The sequence below is a fragment of the Saccopteryx leptura genome, chromosome 9 (genome assembly GCF_036850995.1).
Source record: "Saccopteryx leptura isolate mSacLep1 chromosome 9, mSacLep1_pri_phased_curated, whole genome shotgun sequence".
In the NCBI taxonomy this organism is placed as follows: Eukaryota; Metazoa; Chordata; class Mammalia; order Chiroptera; family Emballonuridae; genus Saccopteryx; species Saccopteryx leptura.
The window spans coordinates 70,434,512-70,454,440 of NC_089511.1; the positions used below are offsets into that span (position 1 = coordinate 70,434,512).

General features: G+C 46.5%; 1 protein-coding gene across 2 annotated transcripts in view; it reads left to right on the forward strand.

Moving 5' to 3' along the window:
* Positions 1-19,929, forward strand: part of HK1 (hexokinase 1) — a 68,267-nt gene that overhangs the window by 20,080 nt on the left and 28,258 nt on the right. For both annotated transcript variants that reach the window (XM_066349875.1, XM_066349876.1), the window contains exons 3-4: positions 14,237-14,385; positions 19,153-19,272. In XM_066349875.1, coding sequence (XP_066205972.1) covers positions 14,237-14,385; positions 19,153-19,272 — 269 coding nt within the window. The remainder of the gene's footprint in view (positions 1-14,236; positions 14,386-19,152; positions 19,273-19,929) is intronic.

The following is a 19,929-nucleotide window of genomic DNA, read 5'->3' on the forward strand; positions in this document are numbered from 1 at the left end:
ATTCTTCCAGCTTTCGTTTATTTGTTCACTCACTCATCCACTTATTCATTTACCACTTCATCCATCTGTTCTCCTGTCCATCTGTCTACCCGTCCGTCCATCCATCCATCCATCCATCCATCCATCCACCCACCCACCCACCCACCCACCCACCCACCCACCCACCCACCCATCCTTCCATCCTTCCATTCTTCCATCCATCCATCCATCCATCCATCCATCCATCCATCCATCCATCCACCCACCCACCCACCCACCCACCCACCCACCCACCCATCCTTCCATCCTTCCATTCTTCCATCCATCCATCCATCCACCCACCCACCCACCCACCCACCCATCCTTCCATCCTTCCATTCTTCCATCCATCCATCCATCCATCCATCCATCCATCCATCCACCCACCCACCCACCCACCCACCCACCCATCCTTCCATCCTTCCATTCTTCCATCCACCCACCCATCTACCCACCCACTCACCCTTCCATCCATCCATCCATCCATCCATCCATCCATCCATCCATCCACCCACCCACCCACCCACCCACCCATCCTTCCATCCATCCATCCACCCACCCACCCACCCACCCACCCACCCACCCTTCCATCCATCCATCCATCCATCCATCCATCCATCCATCCACCCACCCACCCACCCACCCACCCATCCTTCCATCCTTCCATTCTTCCATCCATCCATCCATCCATCCATCCACCCACCCACCCACCCATCCTTCCATCCATCCATTCTTCCATCCATCCATCCATCCACCCACCCACCCACCCATCCATCCACCCACCCACCCATCCATCCACCCACCCACCCATCCACCCTTCCATCCATCCATCATCCATTCATCTACCAGCATAGGTTTACTGAACACCTACCGTGAATCAGGCACTAGGAATTCCAGGATTGGACAAGGCTGTCCTGTTCTCATTGTCCTGACTAGTGGCTTGTGATAAGAAAGAGTAGTGTTTATGGATCTTACAGATGCTGTTAAGATCTTAGAAATGCTTCTCCAGCACATGAAAGGCTCCAGGAAAAAATGAAGAGTTCATTTTAGGAGACTCTCTCCATGAGGTCATCAGGCAGCAATCCTAGTGACCAGGTGCGTTTCAGACTCAGGGGAGATTCAGGTTCCCATCTGAACAGCGTTCATAGGTGATAAATTAAGGTAGCCCCAAAGCTGAGAAATGGCGAGGGGAGATAGAGTTGAGGAAAAATATTATCCCATCTGTGTGGCCCATGCCCCACAGTGGGGAGTTGGGCTCAGCCCCTGCACTTGGCAGAGTAAGGCTGAGAGAGCAGCTTGGCCACTCAGTGGAGGCTGTTCTGTCCATCCAGCCTGCAGTTAGTAGTTTGCAGGGGTAAGTGCTCTGCCTGCCCCGGCTTGGGTGGGAATCCTGCTCTGAGCTGTGTTCTGGGCTGTAGGCTGGGGTTCACCTGCATACGAGAGAGGGGGAGCAGGAAGTCAAGTTTTTCTTGGGGTTGTACACACCCTGAGACTACGGCCCTCACTCCCTGCTCTGGAGGCTCGTGGAAGGCTGAGATTTGGGGCTTCTAGTATGCAGCCTGCAAAATAGATGTCAGAAAAACTGCAGCTGGCCTTTAGAAGTCTGGAAAGATTCAGATGCTAAGGAGAGGTGTGTGCTCCATTTGCTCTGTGCCTCCAGTGGGCTGTGCTTCGTGCACACTTGTTTTCATTTGTACCTCTGGTGGTTCTTGACTATTTAACATCTCCACTTCCACCCTTTGGTTTCCCTTGAGGTCTTGGTTACCTGCAGTGTCTTTTTTTTTTTTTTTTTGCAAGAGAGAGAGACAGAGAGACAGACAGACAGGAAGGGAGAGAGATGAGAAGCATGAGTTCTTTGTTGTGGCACCTTAGTTGTTCATTGATTGCTTTCTCATATGTGCCATCCAGCAACCTCTTGCTTAAGCCAGTGACCTTGGGGTCATGTCACATTTAAGCCAGCAACCCTGTGCTCATGCTGGCAACATCGGTGTTTTGAACCTGGGTCCTCTGCGTCCCAGTTCAATGCTCTATCCATTGCACCACTGCCTGGTCAGGCTGCAGTGTCATGTTTTAATGATACCAGAGAGATTCAGGCCATGAGAGTGACTGGACTGTTGTGTGCTCTGTGTTGTGTTCGTATGTCTCTGGCTTTGTAGTTCACTACTGCTTTTTCCAGCCCTGGATGGCGGTCACATCTGGGAGCATTTTAGCCTTTCCAGGATTAGCTAACAGAGTTCTGGAGTCCCACAGGAGAAGCCTGGCTGTGCCTGCTGCCAGCCCAGAGAAGGGGAGGTGAGGTGGGTGAGCATGGCTCCCCCTTTATTTGGAAGAGCTCAGAAGAATACCAGATGTCTTCAGGGCACCCGATTCTGTGTGACTGGCCCAGGGCCAACACACTCGAGGAGGAGAGGCCTTCCCTCTCCTCCGACCCCGCCCTCCGCCAGCTTCCCATCCTAAGACCAGCGTCAGCAGGGGATGCTCTCCCTCACTCTTTCCCAAACCATTTCCAGGTTGCGGGTCTCAGAGTGTGACCCAGGTACTCTAGTAATCTACCATTTGTCTCCATTAACCACTCTTCAGAAAAAGGCTCAGAACTGGACTCATTTGGGAAAACCAACATTATGACAGACACCAGTGATACAGGCTGCAGCAGTTCTGCGGGAAAGAGATCTGCTTACCCTGGCTTGCTGGCCTTTTCCCAAAACCATTTTGGTTTTTTACCCCCATATTTCATCTATTTTGATATAATTTTTATTGGACTGTGTTTGAAATCGGCATTGTATATTGTACAATAATCACATCTTATAATTATTATTATTTTTAATTTTTTATTTATTCATTTTAGAGAGGAGAGGGAGAGACAGAGAGAGAGAGAGAGAGAGAGAGAGGAGAGAGAGAGACAGAGAGAGAGAAGGGGGGAGGAGCAGGAAGCATCAACTCCCATATGTGCCTTGACCAGGCAAGCCCAGGGTTTCGAACCGGCGACCTCAGCATTTCCAGGTCGATGCTTTATCCACTGTGCCACCACAGGTCAGGCTATTATTATTTTTTAAAATTAATTTTAATGGGATGACATTGATAAATCAGAGTACATATGTTCAGAGAAAACATCTCTAGGTTATTTTGACATTTGATTATGCTGCATTCCTATCTTATAATTATTATTGGCAGCATTTTTCTTCCTTCGTGTAATGTGATGCTGTGTCTCCTAATCAGTGTTGTGTTAAGTGTGGTGACAGAAGTGGCACTGCACCGTGCTGGAGCCACTATTCCAGGGTTTGTGGAGTGGGAGTCAGGAGCCTGGGCTGCATGGCTCCTTTCGAGCCTCTCTCTTCTCCAGTGTGGATGGGCCAGCTGCTTAGCGCCTCTTAGGAGCGCAGAGCAGCGCTAATAGAAGGAGGAGATGAAACCATCGCCCTCCAGTACAGGACGCACCCTCCTGTGCCCCGGGCCTGGGTCTCTCACCTGCACTCAGTGCTCTTCCGTGACTACCTCCCTCCCCCACCAAGCACTCCTCTCAGCCCACTGACTCTCTCCTGCCCTGTAGTAGTTTCCAAGGCTGCCATAGAAAGGGCCCCAAACTAGTGGCTTTAAATAACAAGAATGCACTATCTCACAGTTCTGGAAGCTGGAAGTCCAAAATAAGGTTGTCAGCAGGGCCAGGCTCCTTCTGAGACTCTAGGGGGAGCTCTTGCTGGCCTTCTCTGGCCCCTGGCAGTGCTCCTGGTGCTTCTTGATTTGCACTGTATCCCCCAGGTCTGCTTCTGTCATCACATGGTGTTCTCCCAGCGTGTTTCTGTCTTCCCATGACATTTTCCTCTTATAAGGATACCAGTCAGATCAACACGCACACTGATGACCTCATCTTAACTTGATTACATCTGCAGAGACTCTGTTTCTCCATAAGGTCACATTTATAGGTGCCAGGGGTTAGGACTTTAACGTATCTTTCTGGGGGACACAGTGAAACCTCAACGCACCCTATAGCCTTTCTCCCTATGGCTCTTCCTAATATTCATGGGTGGGTTCAGTTCAGGTGCCCTGGGCCCATATGCCTCTTGGAATGGCCCCTGCGGCTCCACACAGACACCGACACAGATGCCAAGGCGTCAAATACCTGACCCGAGCCAGTCCTGTGACAGAAGGCCTCCACCTTTACCTTCCCTGCATTACTTCCCGACCAAGAACCAGAAGGTCCCTCAGAGTAGTAAGAAGGTAGATCTCCTTTATAGTACACAATGGTGCTGTTCCCTTTTTGAAATGTTAATTACTGCTTCAACTTTATAATTAGTCAGCAACAGAATTAGTGGTAATCCCAAACCTCTGAAGGATAAATTGGACTTACTGCATGGAGAGATAGATGTTCCTGCCCCTTAAGTGGTGATGTGACTTCCAAATCAAAGGAGAAAACAGACCTTTCTTTTCCTGCTGCCCTTGACCCTGGTGGACTGGACTCAGAGTTTTGAAAATCTACAGATTTTTTTGTAAATGTATCAGCCCACTTTTACTAATTTTTTTTAACCTTTGGATATTTTTTTATGGCTAATGGTTTTTAATTGCTCTTCAATAATGTATGCATTAACTTTTTAAAACCCTAAAGTGGCTTTTAGCTGCTGCATAAATATTTTGGAATAGGAAATGTATGGATACTAACTAAATAAAAGAAGAAATATGTTGAAGTCTTTTTACTCTGGTCACTTAGCTGAACAGAAGTCTCTTTTCAAAGCTGCCCAGTCTCGCTCCAAAGACCCTGGTCACTCTTGTTTCCTTTGTAAAACCTCTCTTTTTTCCCCCTCTCTTCTCATTTATCCTTAAGAATTTTGTAAATACCAAAAATATTATAAGCTTTTGAGGGCAAAAATGCTTATAATATCCAAAAGGGTAAGTTTAAAACACATTTGATTTGTGGTATGTGGTCACTGTTAAGTTTTTGAGCCCCAGATATACTTAGTACTACTTTCTAGCCAAAGGGAGGAAAATACTTCTTTTCCCACAACATGTGGACTGCTTACTTTCTCTGTCTCATTTTCCTTATCTGGGAAGATGGTTGGTTACCTTGAAGTTCTTTCCATGTGTGAAATCTCCTGAATGTCTCCTGTTCTAGTTGGATTTTTTTTACTTATAAAGTATCTGGATCGCAGACAGGAGGGAAAGCCTTCATGTCTCATGTGCAGAATCAATTCATTGTGCAGGTTAAAGGTAGGCATTTCATGAAAGCAGAGTTTTTGTTTGCCCTGTATTCCAGCGCAGGCCTGGACTCAAGAGGGACATCTGTCCCGTGTTTGTTTTCTGTTATTTGCTGGTAATAATGGCTGTCATTAGAAAGTGGAGAGTGGCCAGGGGCCCTTCAGATGCTTTGTTTAATGACCCTTCTCTAGGAGAGCTGTTCTGCCGGCTTCTGTGGAAATGGGAAATGTGGGAAGAAGTTGCAAGTAGGAGGCACCGGCAGCAGGAAGGAAGGTTGAGGCCAAAGATTTGAAGAGGAAGTTGGAGGGAAACCCCCTGCTGCAAAATGAGTCTGAAATAAAAAGAAAAAAACATAAAAGAAAAGCTCAGAACATCGGATTAATCTTGAAATAAAATTAAAGAGCCTAAAATGCCAAATTAATCTCTGGTTCTGCTGCTCATTATCTGTGTGACCTTGGAGAAGTCATCTAACTTTTCTAGGCTGTTGTTTCCTCATCTGTAAAATGGGCATAATTGCCTGACCAGGTGGTGGCGCAGTGGATAGAGCAGGTTAAAGGTAGGCATCGGACTGGGATGCAGAGGACCCAGGTTCGAGACCCCGAGGTTGCCAGCTTGAGCACGGGCTCATCTGGTTTGAGCAAAAGCTCACCAGCTTGAACCCAAGCTTGCTGGCTCCAGCAAGGGGTTACTCGGTCTGCTGAAGGCCCTCAGTCAAGGCACGTTTGAGAAGGCAATCAATGCACAACTAAGGTGTTGCAACGCGCAATGAAAAACTAATGATTGATGCTTCTCATCTCTCCCCATTCCTATCTGTCTGTCTGTCCCTGTCTATCCCTCTCTCTGACTCACTCTCTGTCTCTGTAAAAAATAAATAAATAAAATGGGCATAATCTTTGCCCTACCTGCCTCAGGCTGTCAAGAGGATTAAGTGAATGTGCTTTGGAAACAGCAAACCACCATAAGGGTTAGAGTGGGCCATTGTCTTCCTCTTCATTGTTGTAATTTAGTAACTGACTTTCTAAGAATTCTTTGGGAAGGCCCTTTCTAGCCTATGGTGTCAGAGGACCCCACCCAACAGGCCTAAGTATGTAGGTCTAACCCTGGAGGAAAGATCCAGAGTGCTTCAGAGCCTGCTGACATCCTGTGATGCTGTGGGCAATGGGGGGCAGATGAAGGAGAGGGAAGCAAAGGCAGACTGTCTCACTCCCACCCCGAGACCCCACAAAATGTGGGTGATTCCACAGATGGCAGGCAGCTCTGGTGCCTCTGGGGTGGGCTGACTGGACACCACAGTTCTGAACTGGGGAACCAACCTGAGGTGAAAGGGGTTGATTGACCCCCTTTGTTATGAGGGCAGTTATTTGGAGGACTCATTCCCTTATAAAGAATATTGGCCGCCTGACCAGGCGGTGGCACAGTGGATAGAGCGTCAGACTGGGATGCAGAGGACCCAGGTTCGAGACCCCCAAGGTCGCCAGCTTGAGTGCAGGCTCATCTGGTTTGAGCAAAAGCCCACCACCTTGAACCCAAGGTTGCTGGCTCCAGCAAGGGGTTACTCGGTCTGCTGAAGGCCTGCGGTCAAGGCACATATGAGAAAGCAATCAATGAACAACTAAGGTGTTGCAACGCGCAATGAAAAACTAATGATTGATGCTTCTCATCTCTCTCCGTTCCTGTCTGTCCCTGTCTATCCCTCTCTCTGACTCACTCTCTGTCTCTGTAAAAAATAAATAAATAAAATTAAAAAAATAATTAAAAAAAAAAAAAAAAAGAATATTGGCCTTGGGCGCTTTCCGGTTGTAGCTGAAAGAAATTTAATTTGTATAAGTAAAAGAGGTCATAATTCTAGGCTCATATAACTGGGAACTCTAGTTGTAGGCTGGCTTCCGTGTCCAGGGAGCTGCCGGTCTCTCACTCTTTCACAGTATTGCACAGTGTTTGCGAGAATACGAGTGACTAAGAAAAGGGAGGGGCCCTGGCCTTGCCACAGGTGTGACTGCGAGCAAGTCATTTAGCTGGTTTGGTTGGAGCTTCCTAAACGTAAACTGAGAAAGTGAGTTAATGTTTGTCCCATGTTTCATGAGCTTTAAGTGTACTTTATAGAAGAGGTGCCAACTGCCATTTTGTTTAGCACAAACACACCCAGGAATGAAGCGAAGGGTCAGGAGCTGCCCTGGGCTTGACATTGACCCTTTGTAAACTGCCTTCGGGGAAAGGCCCCCCTCCCACCCTCCGTCCCCACTGCCAGGTGTGTGGAGTGTCCAGTATTTAGCATTATCCTGACATCTCAAGGCCACCCTTTCTGGTTGCCTTGTCTGACCCTAGCTCCCTGGAACCCCATCGACCTGTGCTTGTTAAAAATGAGTAGCAGAGAGATAGGTTGGACAGTCCCTAGCAGGAGGCGGGAACAGGGCCGGAGTCTTAGCCGAGCTGCAGAAGTGTGGATCAGTCCTGGGTACTCTAAGGCCAGCTTTGTCCTGGATCATAGGCAGCTAAAGTCATTTTCACTTATTCTGCGTGAGAAACTTCAGGCCTGGGTTTCATAAAGGTACCCCTCCTGCATGAAGTGCTGAAAGATCTTACCTGTTGTGACAACACGACACCGTTAAGCAGGCTTCTGCCTTTATCACTTATTTCCTTTTTTAAAAAAAATTATTTTAATTTTTTTTTTTTTGTATTTTTCTGAAGCTGGAAATGGGGAGAGACAGTCAGACTCCCGCATGCGCCCAACCGGGATCCACCCGGCACGCCCACCAGGGGTGATGCTCTGCCCACCAGGGGGCGATGCTCTGCCTCTCCAGGGTGTTGCTCTGCCGTGACCAGAGCCACTCTAGCGCCTGGGGCAGAGGCCAAGGAGCCATCCCCAGCGCCCGGGCCATCTTTGCTCCAATGGAGCCTTGGCTGCGGGAGGGGAAGAGAGAGACAGAGAGGAAGGAGGGGGGGGGGAGAAGCAAATGGGCGCTTCTCCTATGTGCCCTGGCCGGGAATCCAACCTGGGTCCCCCGCATGCCAGGCCGACGCTCTACCGCTGAGCCAACCGGCCAGGGCCATTAATTTTTATTGATTTGAGAGAGAGAGAGAGAGAGGCAGGAAGCGAGAGAGAGGGAGGAGAGCGAGTGAGAAGCATCAATTCGTGGTTGTTTCACTTTTAGTTGTTCACTGATTACTCCTCTTACGTGCATTGACTGGGGCTGGGGGAGGGGTATCAAGCTGAGCCAGTGAGCCCTTGCTCAAGCCAGTGACCTTGGGATCATGTCTCTGATCCCAAACTCAAGCCAGTGACCCCCCCGCTCAAGCTCATGACCCTGTGGTTAAACTGGCGAACCCACACTCAAGCCAGCAGCCTCAGGGTTTAGAACTGGAGACCTAAGCGTTCCTGGTTGATGCTCTCTGTTCACCACGTCACCACAGATCAGGCAAATTCAGTTTTAACCCGATAGTAGTGTTTCCCATAAAGCCGTGAATTTCCCACATGTCTGTGGCACCTGCTTCCCAGCATTCTCCCTTAGTCTCTTTCTTTGGACCACAGAAGCCACTGAAACAAGCGGTGTTGTGTTAGATCCAGACGGTGGAATATAATTCAATCACAACAACGAATGAGATACTGATCCATGCTATAACATAGATGAACCTTGAAAACATCATAGGCAAAAGATGCCAGACACAACAGACCAAACATTGTATGAGTCTATTGATATGAAATGTCTAGAATAGGGAAATCTATAGGCATAGTAGACTAGTGGTTGTTGTTGGATAACGGGATGGGAGGGAAAGAGAGTGATTGTGAATGGGTGTGGGGTTTCTTTCTGGGTAGATGAAAAATTTCTAAAATTAGATGGCGGTGATGGTTGCACAACACAAAATATACTAAAACCTACTAAACTATACACTTTAAAATGGGTGAATTGTACAATGTGGGAATTAGTTCTTAATACAGTGATTATTTAAAAAAACAATCAACTAACCAGTGGCATAACTGCTTCATGCTTAAGGAACAACAGGCAGGGGTGCCAGAATTGAATGAATGTATGGATGAGTCACCAACTCCTGCGATCAAGCGGCTACCAAGCACTTAGTGAGCTGTCCAGGTTGTGAGGGGCAAGTTCAAAGAATTCTAAGTTGTCCTTCTCTCGAGGAACTTGAGAAAGAGAATAAGAACAGTGGTTTTCAGTGTAAGAGTTCTTTGGTTTGTTTACTCATTCATTCCCATCCTTGTTAGTGCAATACTTGTTGAGCTCTTACTGTATGCCCAACACCATTCTAACTAAGTTCCAGAAATAGAGCAGCGTGCCTGGCCAGGTGGTGGTGCAGTGGATGGAGCACTGGACTGGGACACAGAGGACCCAGGTTCGAAACCCTGAGGTTGCCGGCTTGAGTGCAGGGTCGCTGGCTTGAGAATGGGATCATAGATATGACCCCATGGTCACTGGTTTGAGCCCAAAGGTCGCTGCTTGAAGCCCAAGGTTGCTGGCTTGAGCCCAAGGTCACTGGCTTGAGCAAGGGGTCACTCACTCTGCCGAAGCCCCCAGTCAAGGCACATATGAGAAAGCAATCAATGAACAAGCAATCAGCGAACAACTAAGATGCTACAATGAAGAATTGATGCATCTCATCTCTCTCCCTTCCTGTCTGTCCCTGACTCTCTCTTTGACTCTCTGTCTATAAAAAAATTAAAAAAAAAATAGAGCAGTATGTCAGAACTTACAGCTTGGAATCAATACAAAAATGTACCAGATTTATAAAAGAGAATGCTTTGTCTTTTTAAAAACTAGCCATTATTTATAATAATAACAATAATAATAATAATAATAATAATAATAAAGCTTAACAGATCCAGAAGAGCCAAAACAATCTTGAAAAAGAAAAGTTATAAAACTTCTACTTCCCAGTTTCAAAATTTACTACAAAGCAACAGTAGTCAAGACAGTGTAGTGCTGGCATAAGGATAGACATATAGATCAGTGGATCAGAACTGAGAGTGCAGGATGTCAGTTATATCTTAATAATACTGGGGGAAAGAATGGAGAGTTCAGAAGTAAATCTATACACTTGTGATCACTTGACTTTTGACAAGGTTGCAAGGCTATTCAATAAAGAAAAGAATAGCCTCCAGCAAATGATTCTGAGATAACTATACACATGTAAAAGAATGAAGTTAGACTTCTACCTCATAGTATATACAAAAATTAGCTTAAAATGAATCAAATACCTAAATGTAGGAGCTAAAACTAAAAAACCCTTAAAAGGGAACAGAGGTGTGATCTTGGATTTGGTAATGGAGTTTTAGATGACATTAAAAGCACAAACAACAACAGAAAAAATAAATTGTACTTCATCAAAATTAGAAACATTTTTAAAATTAAAAACTTTAAAAGTCACCATCAAGCTTGACTAGGCGGTGGGATGGTGGATCAAGGGTCAGACTGGGACACGGAGGACCCAGGTTTGAAACCCCGAAGTAGCCGGCTTGATCATGGGCTCACCAGCTTGAGCGAGGGGTCACTGGCTTGAGCGTGGGATCATAGCATGACCCCATGGTCACTGGCTTGAGTCCAAAGGTCACTGACTTGAAGCCCAAGGTTGCTGGCTTGAGCAAGGGGTCACTCGCTCTGCTGAAGCCCCCAAGTCAAGGCACATATGAGAAAGCAATCAATAACCAACTAAGGTGCTGCAACAAAGAATTGATGCTCTCTCCTTGCCTGCCTATCTGTCCCTCTTTCTGTCTCCTTCTGTCTCTTTCAGAAAAAAAAGGTCACCATCAAGAAAGTGAAAAAGAACTCAAAGAACTCATGGAATGAGAGAAAATATTTTTGTCATATATCTGATAGAGACTTGTATCTAGAACATAAAGAACTCTTACAACTCAACACTAAAAAGACAATCCAGTTTTTAAAATGAACAAGGAATCTCAATAGACATTTCTCCAAAGGGCTTATTATACAAGCAGCCAGTAAGCACACAAAAAGGTGCTTGTTGTCATTAGTTGCCAGAGAAATACAAATCAAAATAAGAAAGATGGATAATATCAAGTGTTGAGGATACAAAGCAATGGAATCTTCATATATTACTGGTTGGTTTGTAAAATGGGGCAGCTGCTTTGGAAAACAGTGACGGTTCCTCAAAAAGTTAAATGTGAGTTACCATTTAATACAGCAGTTCTACTTCTAGTTATATACCAAAGGGAAATAAAAATAAATGTCCACACAAAAACTTGTTCACAGCATTAATTATAATAGTCCAAAGTTGTAAACAACCCCACATGTCCATCAAGAGATGAATGGGTAAATAAAATGAGATACTCATACAGTGGAATATTATTTGGCCAGAACTGAAGTATTGATACATGCTACAATATGATGAACCTTAAAAATATTTTGCTAGCCTGAGCAGGCGGTGGTGCAGTGGATAGAGCGTCAGCCTGGGATACTGAGGACCCAGGTTCGAAACCCCGAGGTCACTGGCTTAAGCGTGGGCTCGCCAGCTTGAGCTTGGGATCATAGATATGACCTCATGGTTACTGGCTTGAGCCCAAAGGTCACCGGCTTAAAGCCCAAGGTTGCTGACTTGAGCCCAAGGTCAGTGGCTTGAGCAAGGGGTCACTCACTCTGCCATAGCCCCCCCCTAATCAAGGCATATATGAGAAGGCAATCAATGAACTACTAAGAATTGATGTTTCTCATCTCTCTCCCTTCCAGCCTGTCTGTCTCTTTCTGTCTCCCCCCTCACTAAAATAAAAAATAATTTTGCTAAAAATTTTTTTAAAAATATGTTTTTGATATATGTAAGAAGTTTGTCACAAAAGGCTGTGTATTAGCTGTGTATTGTGTGATTCTATTTATGTGCAATGTCCAGAATAGGCAAATCTATAGAGACAGAGTAGATTAATGGTTACTGAGAGCTGTGTGGGATAAGGGACTTGAGAGGTAACAGAGGGTACAGGATTTCTTTTTGAGGTGATGAAAATGTTCTAAAACTGATTGTGGCAATGGTTGCATAACTGAATATACTAAAAACCATTGAATTGTGTACTTTAAATGGATGAATTGTATGATGTGTGAATTTTATCTCAATAATGCTGTCCCAAACAGACCTGTGTTTCTGTTACAGGATTGAGGGCTTAGTGGACCACTGGGCCCAGGATGGGAGAAGTAGCTGTCACCACTGGGGTGATGTGCATTGGGACAGTTAGGAATGTTACCTTAGCATCAGAAGTAAAATGAACAGATTTTGACGGACTTTTTGGGAGCATATGAGGGGGTAACTAATGAGAAATAGGGTAGGTTTGATGGTGGCTTAGTGGTGGGGACCCTGCCCGTGGCCACCACCCTCGGTGCTGTGTGCTGTACAGTCCCATCCCCTCTCTCTGTCCCGCAGAGGCTCTCTCCAATCAGCACAGACACTGGTGCTGAGGGTGTGACTGCATCAGGCCAGTTCACTCTTACGTGATCAAGAGGGACTTCTGTTAAAAACATCCTTTGGTGGAAACAACCCAAGCATCCTAAGAGAATAGAATGGATAAATAAAAATGTGATATGTATGCACAAAATAATATCATTCAGCCTCAAAACAGAGTGAAGTACTGACACATGCTACAACATGGACGAACCTTCGAGATGATATTTTACTTCATTTTTGCTTAATCTCTTCCCCCTTTCCACCCAAACCTTTGAGATACAAAATGAAATAGGCTAGCTTGGCCTGTGGTGGCACAGTGGATAGAGTGTTGACCTGGAACACTGAGGTTGCTGGTTCAAAACCTCGGGCTTGCCCAGTCAAGGCACATACAGGAAGCAAGCAATGAACAACTAAAGTAAAGCAGCTATGAGTTGATACTTCTCGCTCCACCACCCCTCTCTCTCCTCTCTGTAATATCAATAAGAAAAATCAATTTAAAAAATGAAATAAGCTAGACACCAAAGGAATATTATATGATTTCACTTACATGAATTATCTAGAATAGGCAAATTCATAGAGACAGAAAGTAGAATAGAGGTTACCAGGGACTGGAGGGAGGGGAAATAGGGAGTTATTGCTTGATGGTTATAGACTTTCCGTTTGGGGAGATAAGTTTTGGAAATAGTGGTGATGACTGCAGAACACTGGGGTGTATTTAATGCCACTGAGTTATATACTTTAAAAATGGTGACAATGGTGAATTTTATGTATATCTATCACAATTGTAAAAAAATCCCATGGGGAATAAATGGAGGTCTAGCCTAGCCATAATCTGAGTTGACATAGCAGGAACCGCAGTTATAGGATGACTTCAGAGGTAGGGTTTCTCTGAGTTGAAATGCTATTTTTATTTTTATTTATTTATTTATTTATTTTCATTTTTCTGAAGCTGGAAACAGGGAGAGACAGTCAGACAGACTCCCGCATGTGCCCGACCGGGATCCACCCGGCACGCCCACCAGGGGCGACGCTCTGCCCACGAGGGGGCGATGCTCTGCCCATCCTGGGCGTCGCCATGTTGCGACCAGAGCCACTCTAGCGCCTGAGGCAGAGGCCACAGAGCCATCCCCAGTGCCTGGGCCATCTTTGCTCCAATGGAGCCTCGGCTGCGGGAGGGGAAGAGAGAGACAGAGAGGAAAGCACGGCGGAGGGGTGGAGAAGCAAATGGGCGCTTCTCCTGTGTGCCCTGGCCGGGAATCGAACCCGGGTCCTCCGCACGCTAGGCCAATGCTCTACCGCTGAGCCAACCGGCCAGGGTGAAATGCTATTTTTATTTTTAATGTATGGATAGCAGTGCTGTTTTTGACAAAGGGTGAGGAATTGGAGAAAGATGGGATGATACTTTGTACTTAAGTCGGTATTTTCTGTTCTCTGTTGTCAGGAGGACTACTTAAAAGTGTCTGCCTAAGGGCATCGGGCTGGGGGTGCGTGTGACATTTGCATGGCTCCTGCTTTCCCGGCCTGAAGTGCTGTGTGGTGGGGAAGGCAGATGGTTGAACCCTGGGAGAAGTGGCAGAATGTCAGGCCTTCTTGTAAAACTTAAATCTGATGCAATACCTGTTGTCTCCCTAAACAGAAAAGGGAGATTTCATTGCCCTGGATCTTGGTGGGTCTTCCTTTCGAATTCTGCGGGTGCAAGTGAATCATGAGAAAAACCAGAATGTTCACATGGAGTCTGAGATGTATGACACCCCGGAGAACATCATGCATGGCAGTGGAAGCCAGGTGGGTCCTGCTCCCTCTGGGAACCTGACCCCCAAGCACTGGTGTCCTGAGCCCTGGGAAGGATGCACGTGGAGAAGGACTCCTGGGTAGAAGGGTGTGACCTCCTGAAGAGACCCCCTGCCTGGGTCAGCTGGTGGATGGGAGGGGGCTGCAGGGACTTTGGCGGGAGGGAAGGGTGGGAGGAGGGAGGCCCAGCAGCTCTGTTGGATAAAGGCATTCATTCCCCAAGGACTCTGGGGTTTGTTCCTCAGGACAGATTTAACACAGCCTTTGGGTCAAAATGCCGCTTCTAAGTTATTAGCCTCTTCACCCACCTCACCCAGCGCCCAGGCCTCCTAGGGTGTGGCTGTCTCCTGTGGGGCAGCAGGAATTTTAGCTTTCAGCCCTAGGGCTAATCATGGGATCCTGGCCACCTAATTTAATAGCCTCCTATGAGACCTTGGCACAGAGAGCAAACAGCAGGGCCTTGATTGGGAAATCACTGTCCCTTCCTCTCTCACTTCCTTCCTGAGCCCCACCCACTTTAGGGCGCCCTCCTTAGAAGGTCTACCTTCTTGTGCTGGGCGAGGGACCGTGGCCATGCTCATGCTCAGAAGGACCCGTCCACCCTATCCAGCCTGTCTGGTTTCAGTCAGTCAGGGTGCCTGCAATCAGGGTGCAGGCAGTGCCTGGTCAGGTTTTCAGTCACCTTTGTCCTGGAAGCTTGGCGATGTTCTGGCTCTTCTAGTTTGTAGCTGCCTCCTGGCTTGTGGCTCCATGGCTCCCATCCAGGAGATGTATTCAGAGATCGCCAAATATTTGCTTTAGGGGAGGGTGTGTTCCCAGTAAGGTTCATGACTACGTTCTCCAGAGAACCCATTTATTTTGGGCAAGACGCTGAGATGAGGCCCAGCATATGTCTCTTCTTGGCTCCCTTTGCTCCTGAATTAACCTGTGTGGGACCTGGGGCAAGAAAGCATTCTACCTTTTTGAGTAGGGCTGATCCTTGGCTTTAACCTATTTCTGGGGTTTTTGGTTAAGAGCTTTTCAAATCATGACATTGTCATTAGAACAGATGAACCACTGTTCAGTCAGCCACTGAAATGGGTTGTGTCACTCATTGATGGCCCTGCCTGAAGCTTTTCTTGCTTATCCCTCCATTACTACCTGCAGAAACTGGCTCATTCATCGTGTGTGTGTGCACATGCTTGCGGGTGTGTGAGGGCTGCCCGTGGTAGGGCTCCCCAGTCCTGCCCAGTGGTTGCCGCCCTGCTCCTCCGGCAGGTGGCAGCAACCTCGGGGTAGCATCCTGCTCTTTCCATTTGGCAACTAGAACTAACCTGTCATACTCCCTTCCCATGGTCCTTGGGTTGAGCCATCTCTGCCTTCACCATTGGGACAGTCCCCTTGAGCTACAGACATTCCTGTGCGCTTTGACAGGGTTTGTAATTTAAGGGGGTGTCTCCCCAGCAGGTACATACTTGCTATGTTCACTTCCACAGGGACTTCCTTCTCACTTCTGCCTCTGGGACTTCATCTTTCCTAGTCCTATCCCCAGGATCACTGTTTCCTGCTCTTTGCTTTTTCCCTTGCCTTTTTTCAACCAGTCTGCAATGAAAAAAAGATGGTGATGATAATGATGATGTAGTATTATAGTAAATACATAGTATTTGTTTTATATAAGTCACTGATGTACGCACTTTGTATGGATTAACTCATATAATCATCACAACAGCCCTCTTGAGCAGGTATTATTATTCCTATTTCACAGATGAAAAAATCGAGGCTCAGATATTAAGTAACCAGCCCTTTGGGGCTCATAGCTCATAAGTGATAGACCAGGGTTTGAACCCAGGCAGTCGGCTCCAGATGTTACAGTGTTACCAGCACGGAACAGTCTGGTCTGGGTTTTGTCTTTGTTTCGGTCGTTTTTACTTGTTAATATTCTTTTGGTGGTGAGGAAATGTGAGGGCCGTGGGCAGGGAGAGAGGTCCGGCGAGGAGGGAGAGGATTGGCAGTTGAAAAATAGGGATGAAACAGGCACCTCTGTTCCAGAAGTTTGGTGTGAAGTTAGAAGTGAGTACTGGGTGGCCCATTTTTTGAGATATTTTATTGACCTGTAGAGTGTTCTGGTAAACCAAGGGCCCCATTTTTGCCCATGAAGCAGCTCAGATTCAGACTAAACAGTGCTGAATTCTTGAGATTGTGATCTCTTCTTTTGAAATATGTAAGAATTCTTAATTGATTTTTAAACCTTTTGTTTGAAATAAAATTGAACTTACAGAAAAGTTTTAAAACACACACAAAGAACTCCTGTATAACCCTAGATCCAGACTCCTCAATTATTAATCATTCACTTTCCCTTTCCTCTCTCTCCTAGAACACACACACACACACACACACACACACACCTTCTCTACACACATGGTATCTTAAGTTTCAATGCAATTTTAAGCTTTAATAATTTTGGAAGCATAAATACAATCTTAAAACATCAGTTATTTTTAACTTGGGAATTTTGAATAAGAAGTTGGGTTTGCTATCTTTGTCAGAGGAAATTAGTCTCTGTGTGGGGACTTTTAAATTAACTAGCACGTTGTTAGAACAGAAAAAAAAGTCATTGTTTTTTGGACTCTAAAATTTTGAGCCCAGAGAGGCTGGGCAGCATCCTTTTCTGGCTGGTCAGACAGAGTTGGCCTGAGGGTAGCTTCCTTGAGTGCCTGGATTGTGGGCATCCCACAAATACTGCGTTTCCTCATTGACAGCACTCTGGGGTGGCTGTGTTTGGCTTGGCTGGGGGCGCTGGTTAGTGCACCCCATTCATGTGAACCCACTTGTGCAGCCTGCGTTTTCCCCGTCACTTCCTGCCATTAGCCTTCCTGCCCTCTGGCCTCTCCTGAGGGCCAGGGAGCCTGACGCTTCTGCCTGTGGACTGTGTGGGGCGTGCTGGCAGACTTAGTAGTGGGCTTATATCTTGGAAATGTAGGTCGCGGGGAGCTTAGATGGGCTCCTCCGGGGAAGATGGTCATGTGTCTCCGCAGTCGGGGTTGCTGGCTGCAGGCATAGCCTGCGTCATAGTGACTCAGGGACAGAGGCCCCCACATCAGAATTGACAGGTTTTCCTTTATGCTGGCAGAAAAGTTAGACTTTAGAGCTAGGTTAGGGACATGTGAGGAAAGACTGAGATGGGAATAATGACTTCTTGGCCCCTCTTAAAGATACCTCAGCAAGGAAAGACATCAGGCAGATGGCTTGTCCGGAGCAGGGTTGTGTCTGCTTCCTGAGACTGTGTCTTGACCTTGCCAGCCCTGCCTTCTACGCCTCAGGAAGCTCCATAGTTGTGTCAGTTCCTTATATAAGGGAAGCTTGGTGCTATGACAGCCATGTGAAAAAGCTGGGGGTGGAGGCAGTGCCTAACTAGACTGTAGAGGTACAGAGCTAAGGAAAAGGGAAGTTTGTAGTTCAACTTAACTGTCCTCTGATCGGAACACATTTGAAACAGTATACTCAGTTCAGAACACTTTAGAGATGAGGGGAGGTATTAGACCCAAAAATATTGCCTTGAAGGTGGTGAGCCTCCCATCACTGACAGTATTCAGAGGCTTGGGAAACAGTTTTCGGGGTTCTTTGTAGTGGATCCTAAGATGTGTATTGCCTATCCCAGGCAATATGTTGTGGAGCAGGCAAACTTAAACTGCAATCCATTAAATAAATTATGGTATAGTCACCCCATAGAATGCTCCGCAGCAGTGGGAATGAGCAGTCTACAAAGCCAGCAAGGTGGATGACTCATACACTTAATGTAGAGTGAAAGAAGACATTCTTCAAAGAGTGTACAATGTCAGTCATTTATACATAGTAGACAGGAAAAACCAGTCGAGTGTTGGAAGTCAGGGTGGCTGGCGATTGCCCGAGTGGGGTTGGGGGGCAGTGGTTGTGACTGTATGGTACTCGAGGGGGGTGTCTGTGTGCTGATAGCATTGTGTTTCTTGATCTGGGTGCAGGTGACACAGGTGAGTACTGCTTATGAGACACCAGTAAACTCTGCCCTTTAGGGTGTGTGCACTCTTTTTGGTAGCTAAGTTAGCTTCAGGAAAAAGTAAAAATAGAGTAGTCTGAAGATTGCTAAGTCCCTGCAGTGGGCTGGCAACCATGGAGCTGCTTGTGGAGCTTCTGGGGCTTGTAGGTGGAAGTGCACAGAGACAGACGTCCAGGGAGGGGGAGATGTGCACAGGACTTCTGAGAAGGGGCAGGCGGCCGCTGCACCTGGTGGCTAATGGTGACTGGGATATGGAGGCATGAGCTAGCTTCCTATTTTTAATTATTTAAAAAATTTTACCTATTAAATTTAATATTATTTTATTGACTGATTCTAGAGAGACAGAGAGAGGAAAGGAAAGAGAGAAATATTTGTTTGTTGTTTCACTTAGTTGTGCATTTGTTGGTTACTTCCCATATGTGCCCTGACTCGGAATTGAACCTGCATCCTTGGTGTTTCGGACGATGCTCTGATTGAGCTAATTGGCCGGGGCCTACTTTTGATATTTTAAAAAGTCCTCAATACTGGTTTCTGCTCAGAGGCCAGTTCTATTTGAAGGTTTTGAAATGATTACAAAGCCGTGCTGGCCCACAGGGCCCATAGGGCCCACAGGTCCCTAAATCTTGAGGGATTTTCTCTTCCGGTCCACACTCGGTGGCTCTTCGGGCAGGGCCACAGGGTGCCACGTTGTTGACATTTCCCCTGAAATACTTTTCTTCCTCCTGACTGTTCTCTCATGCTTCCTCTAGCTTTTTGATCATGTCGCCGAATGCTTGGGAGACTTCATGGAGAAAAAAAAAATCAAGGACAAGAAATTACCTGTGGGATTCACATTTTCTTTCCCTTGTCGACAGTCCAAAATCGATGAGGTAAGCACACGTGGATGACCGGGCTCTGCAGCAGCCCGGGGGGAGGGGTGCTCATGAGCCCTTTTCTTGACTACTTTTCCCTTTCGTTTATGGGATAGCCTGCATGTCTAATATTCTTAGAGGAACTCTGTAGACATTAATGTGAGGTGATGATATTATACTTACTCTTTTAATTACTTTAGTTATTTATGTATTTTTTGAAATGAATTGTGGTTTTGTAGCCAGCAGGTGGAAAGAATCATGTATTAAACCCAAGCAAGTGAAGGAAAAAAAAGTAGGGTTAGTGATGGAGAGAGTTCGAAAGCCCTTGGCAGAGTTGCAAGATGTGGTGTTTGTTTATCTGGAAGCCCTCCCAGTTAGAGCACATCTGGTTAGGGCTCCACCTCAGGTGCCAGGGCCACTTCTCCAAACATCTGTGGTCAGCGTCTCCAGCCCCAGAGAGCCCTGGGTTCTCTTTTGGACCTCTAGTGCCTGTTGTACCCATCTTTTTGTTTGTCATTTGTTTATTCAAAACATACCAGGTGACAGCATTGTATCATACAGCTGCTTTCAAATGGGGGTTAAATTCCCTAGTTGGGAAAGAGATATAAATCACATACACACAGTTCATGTTTCCCTTAACTCCCCAAGACCCCTGGTATCTGATATTGCTCCACC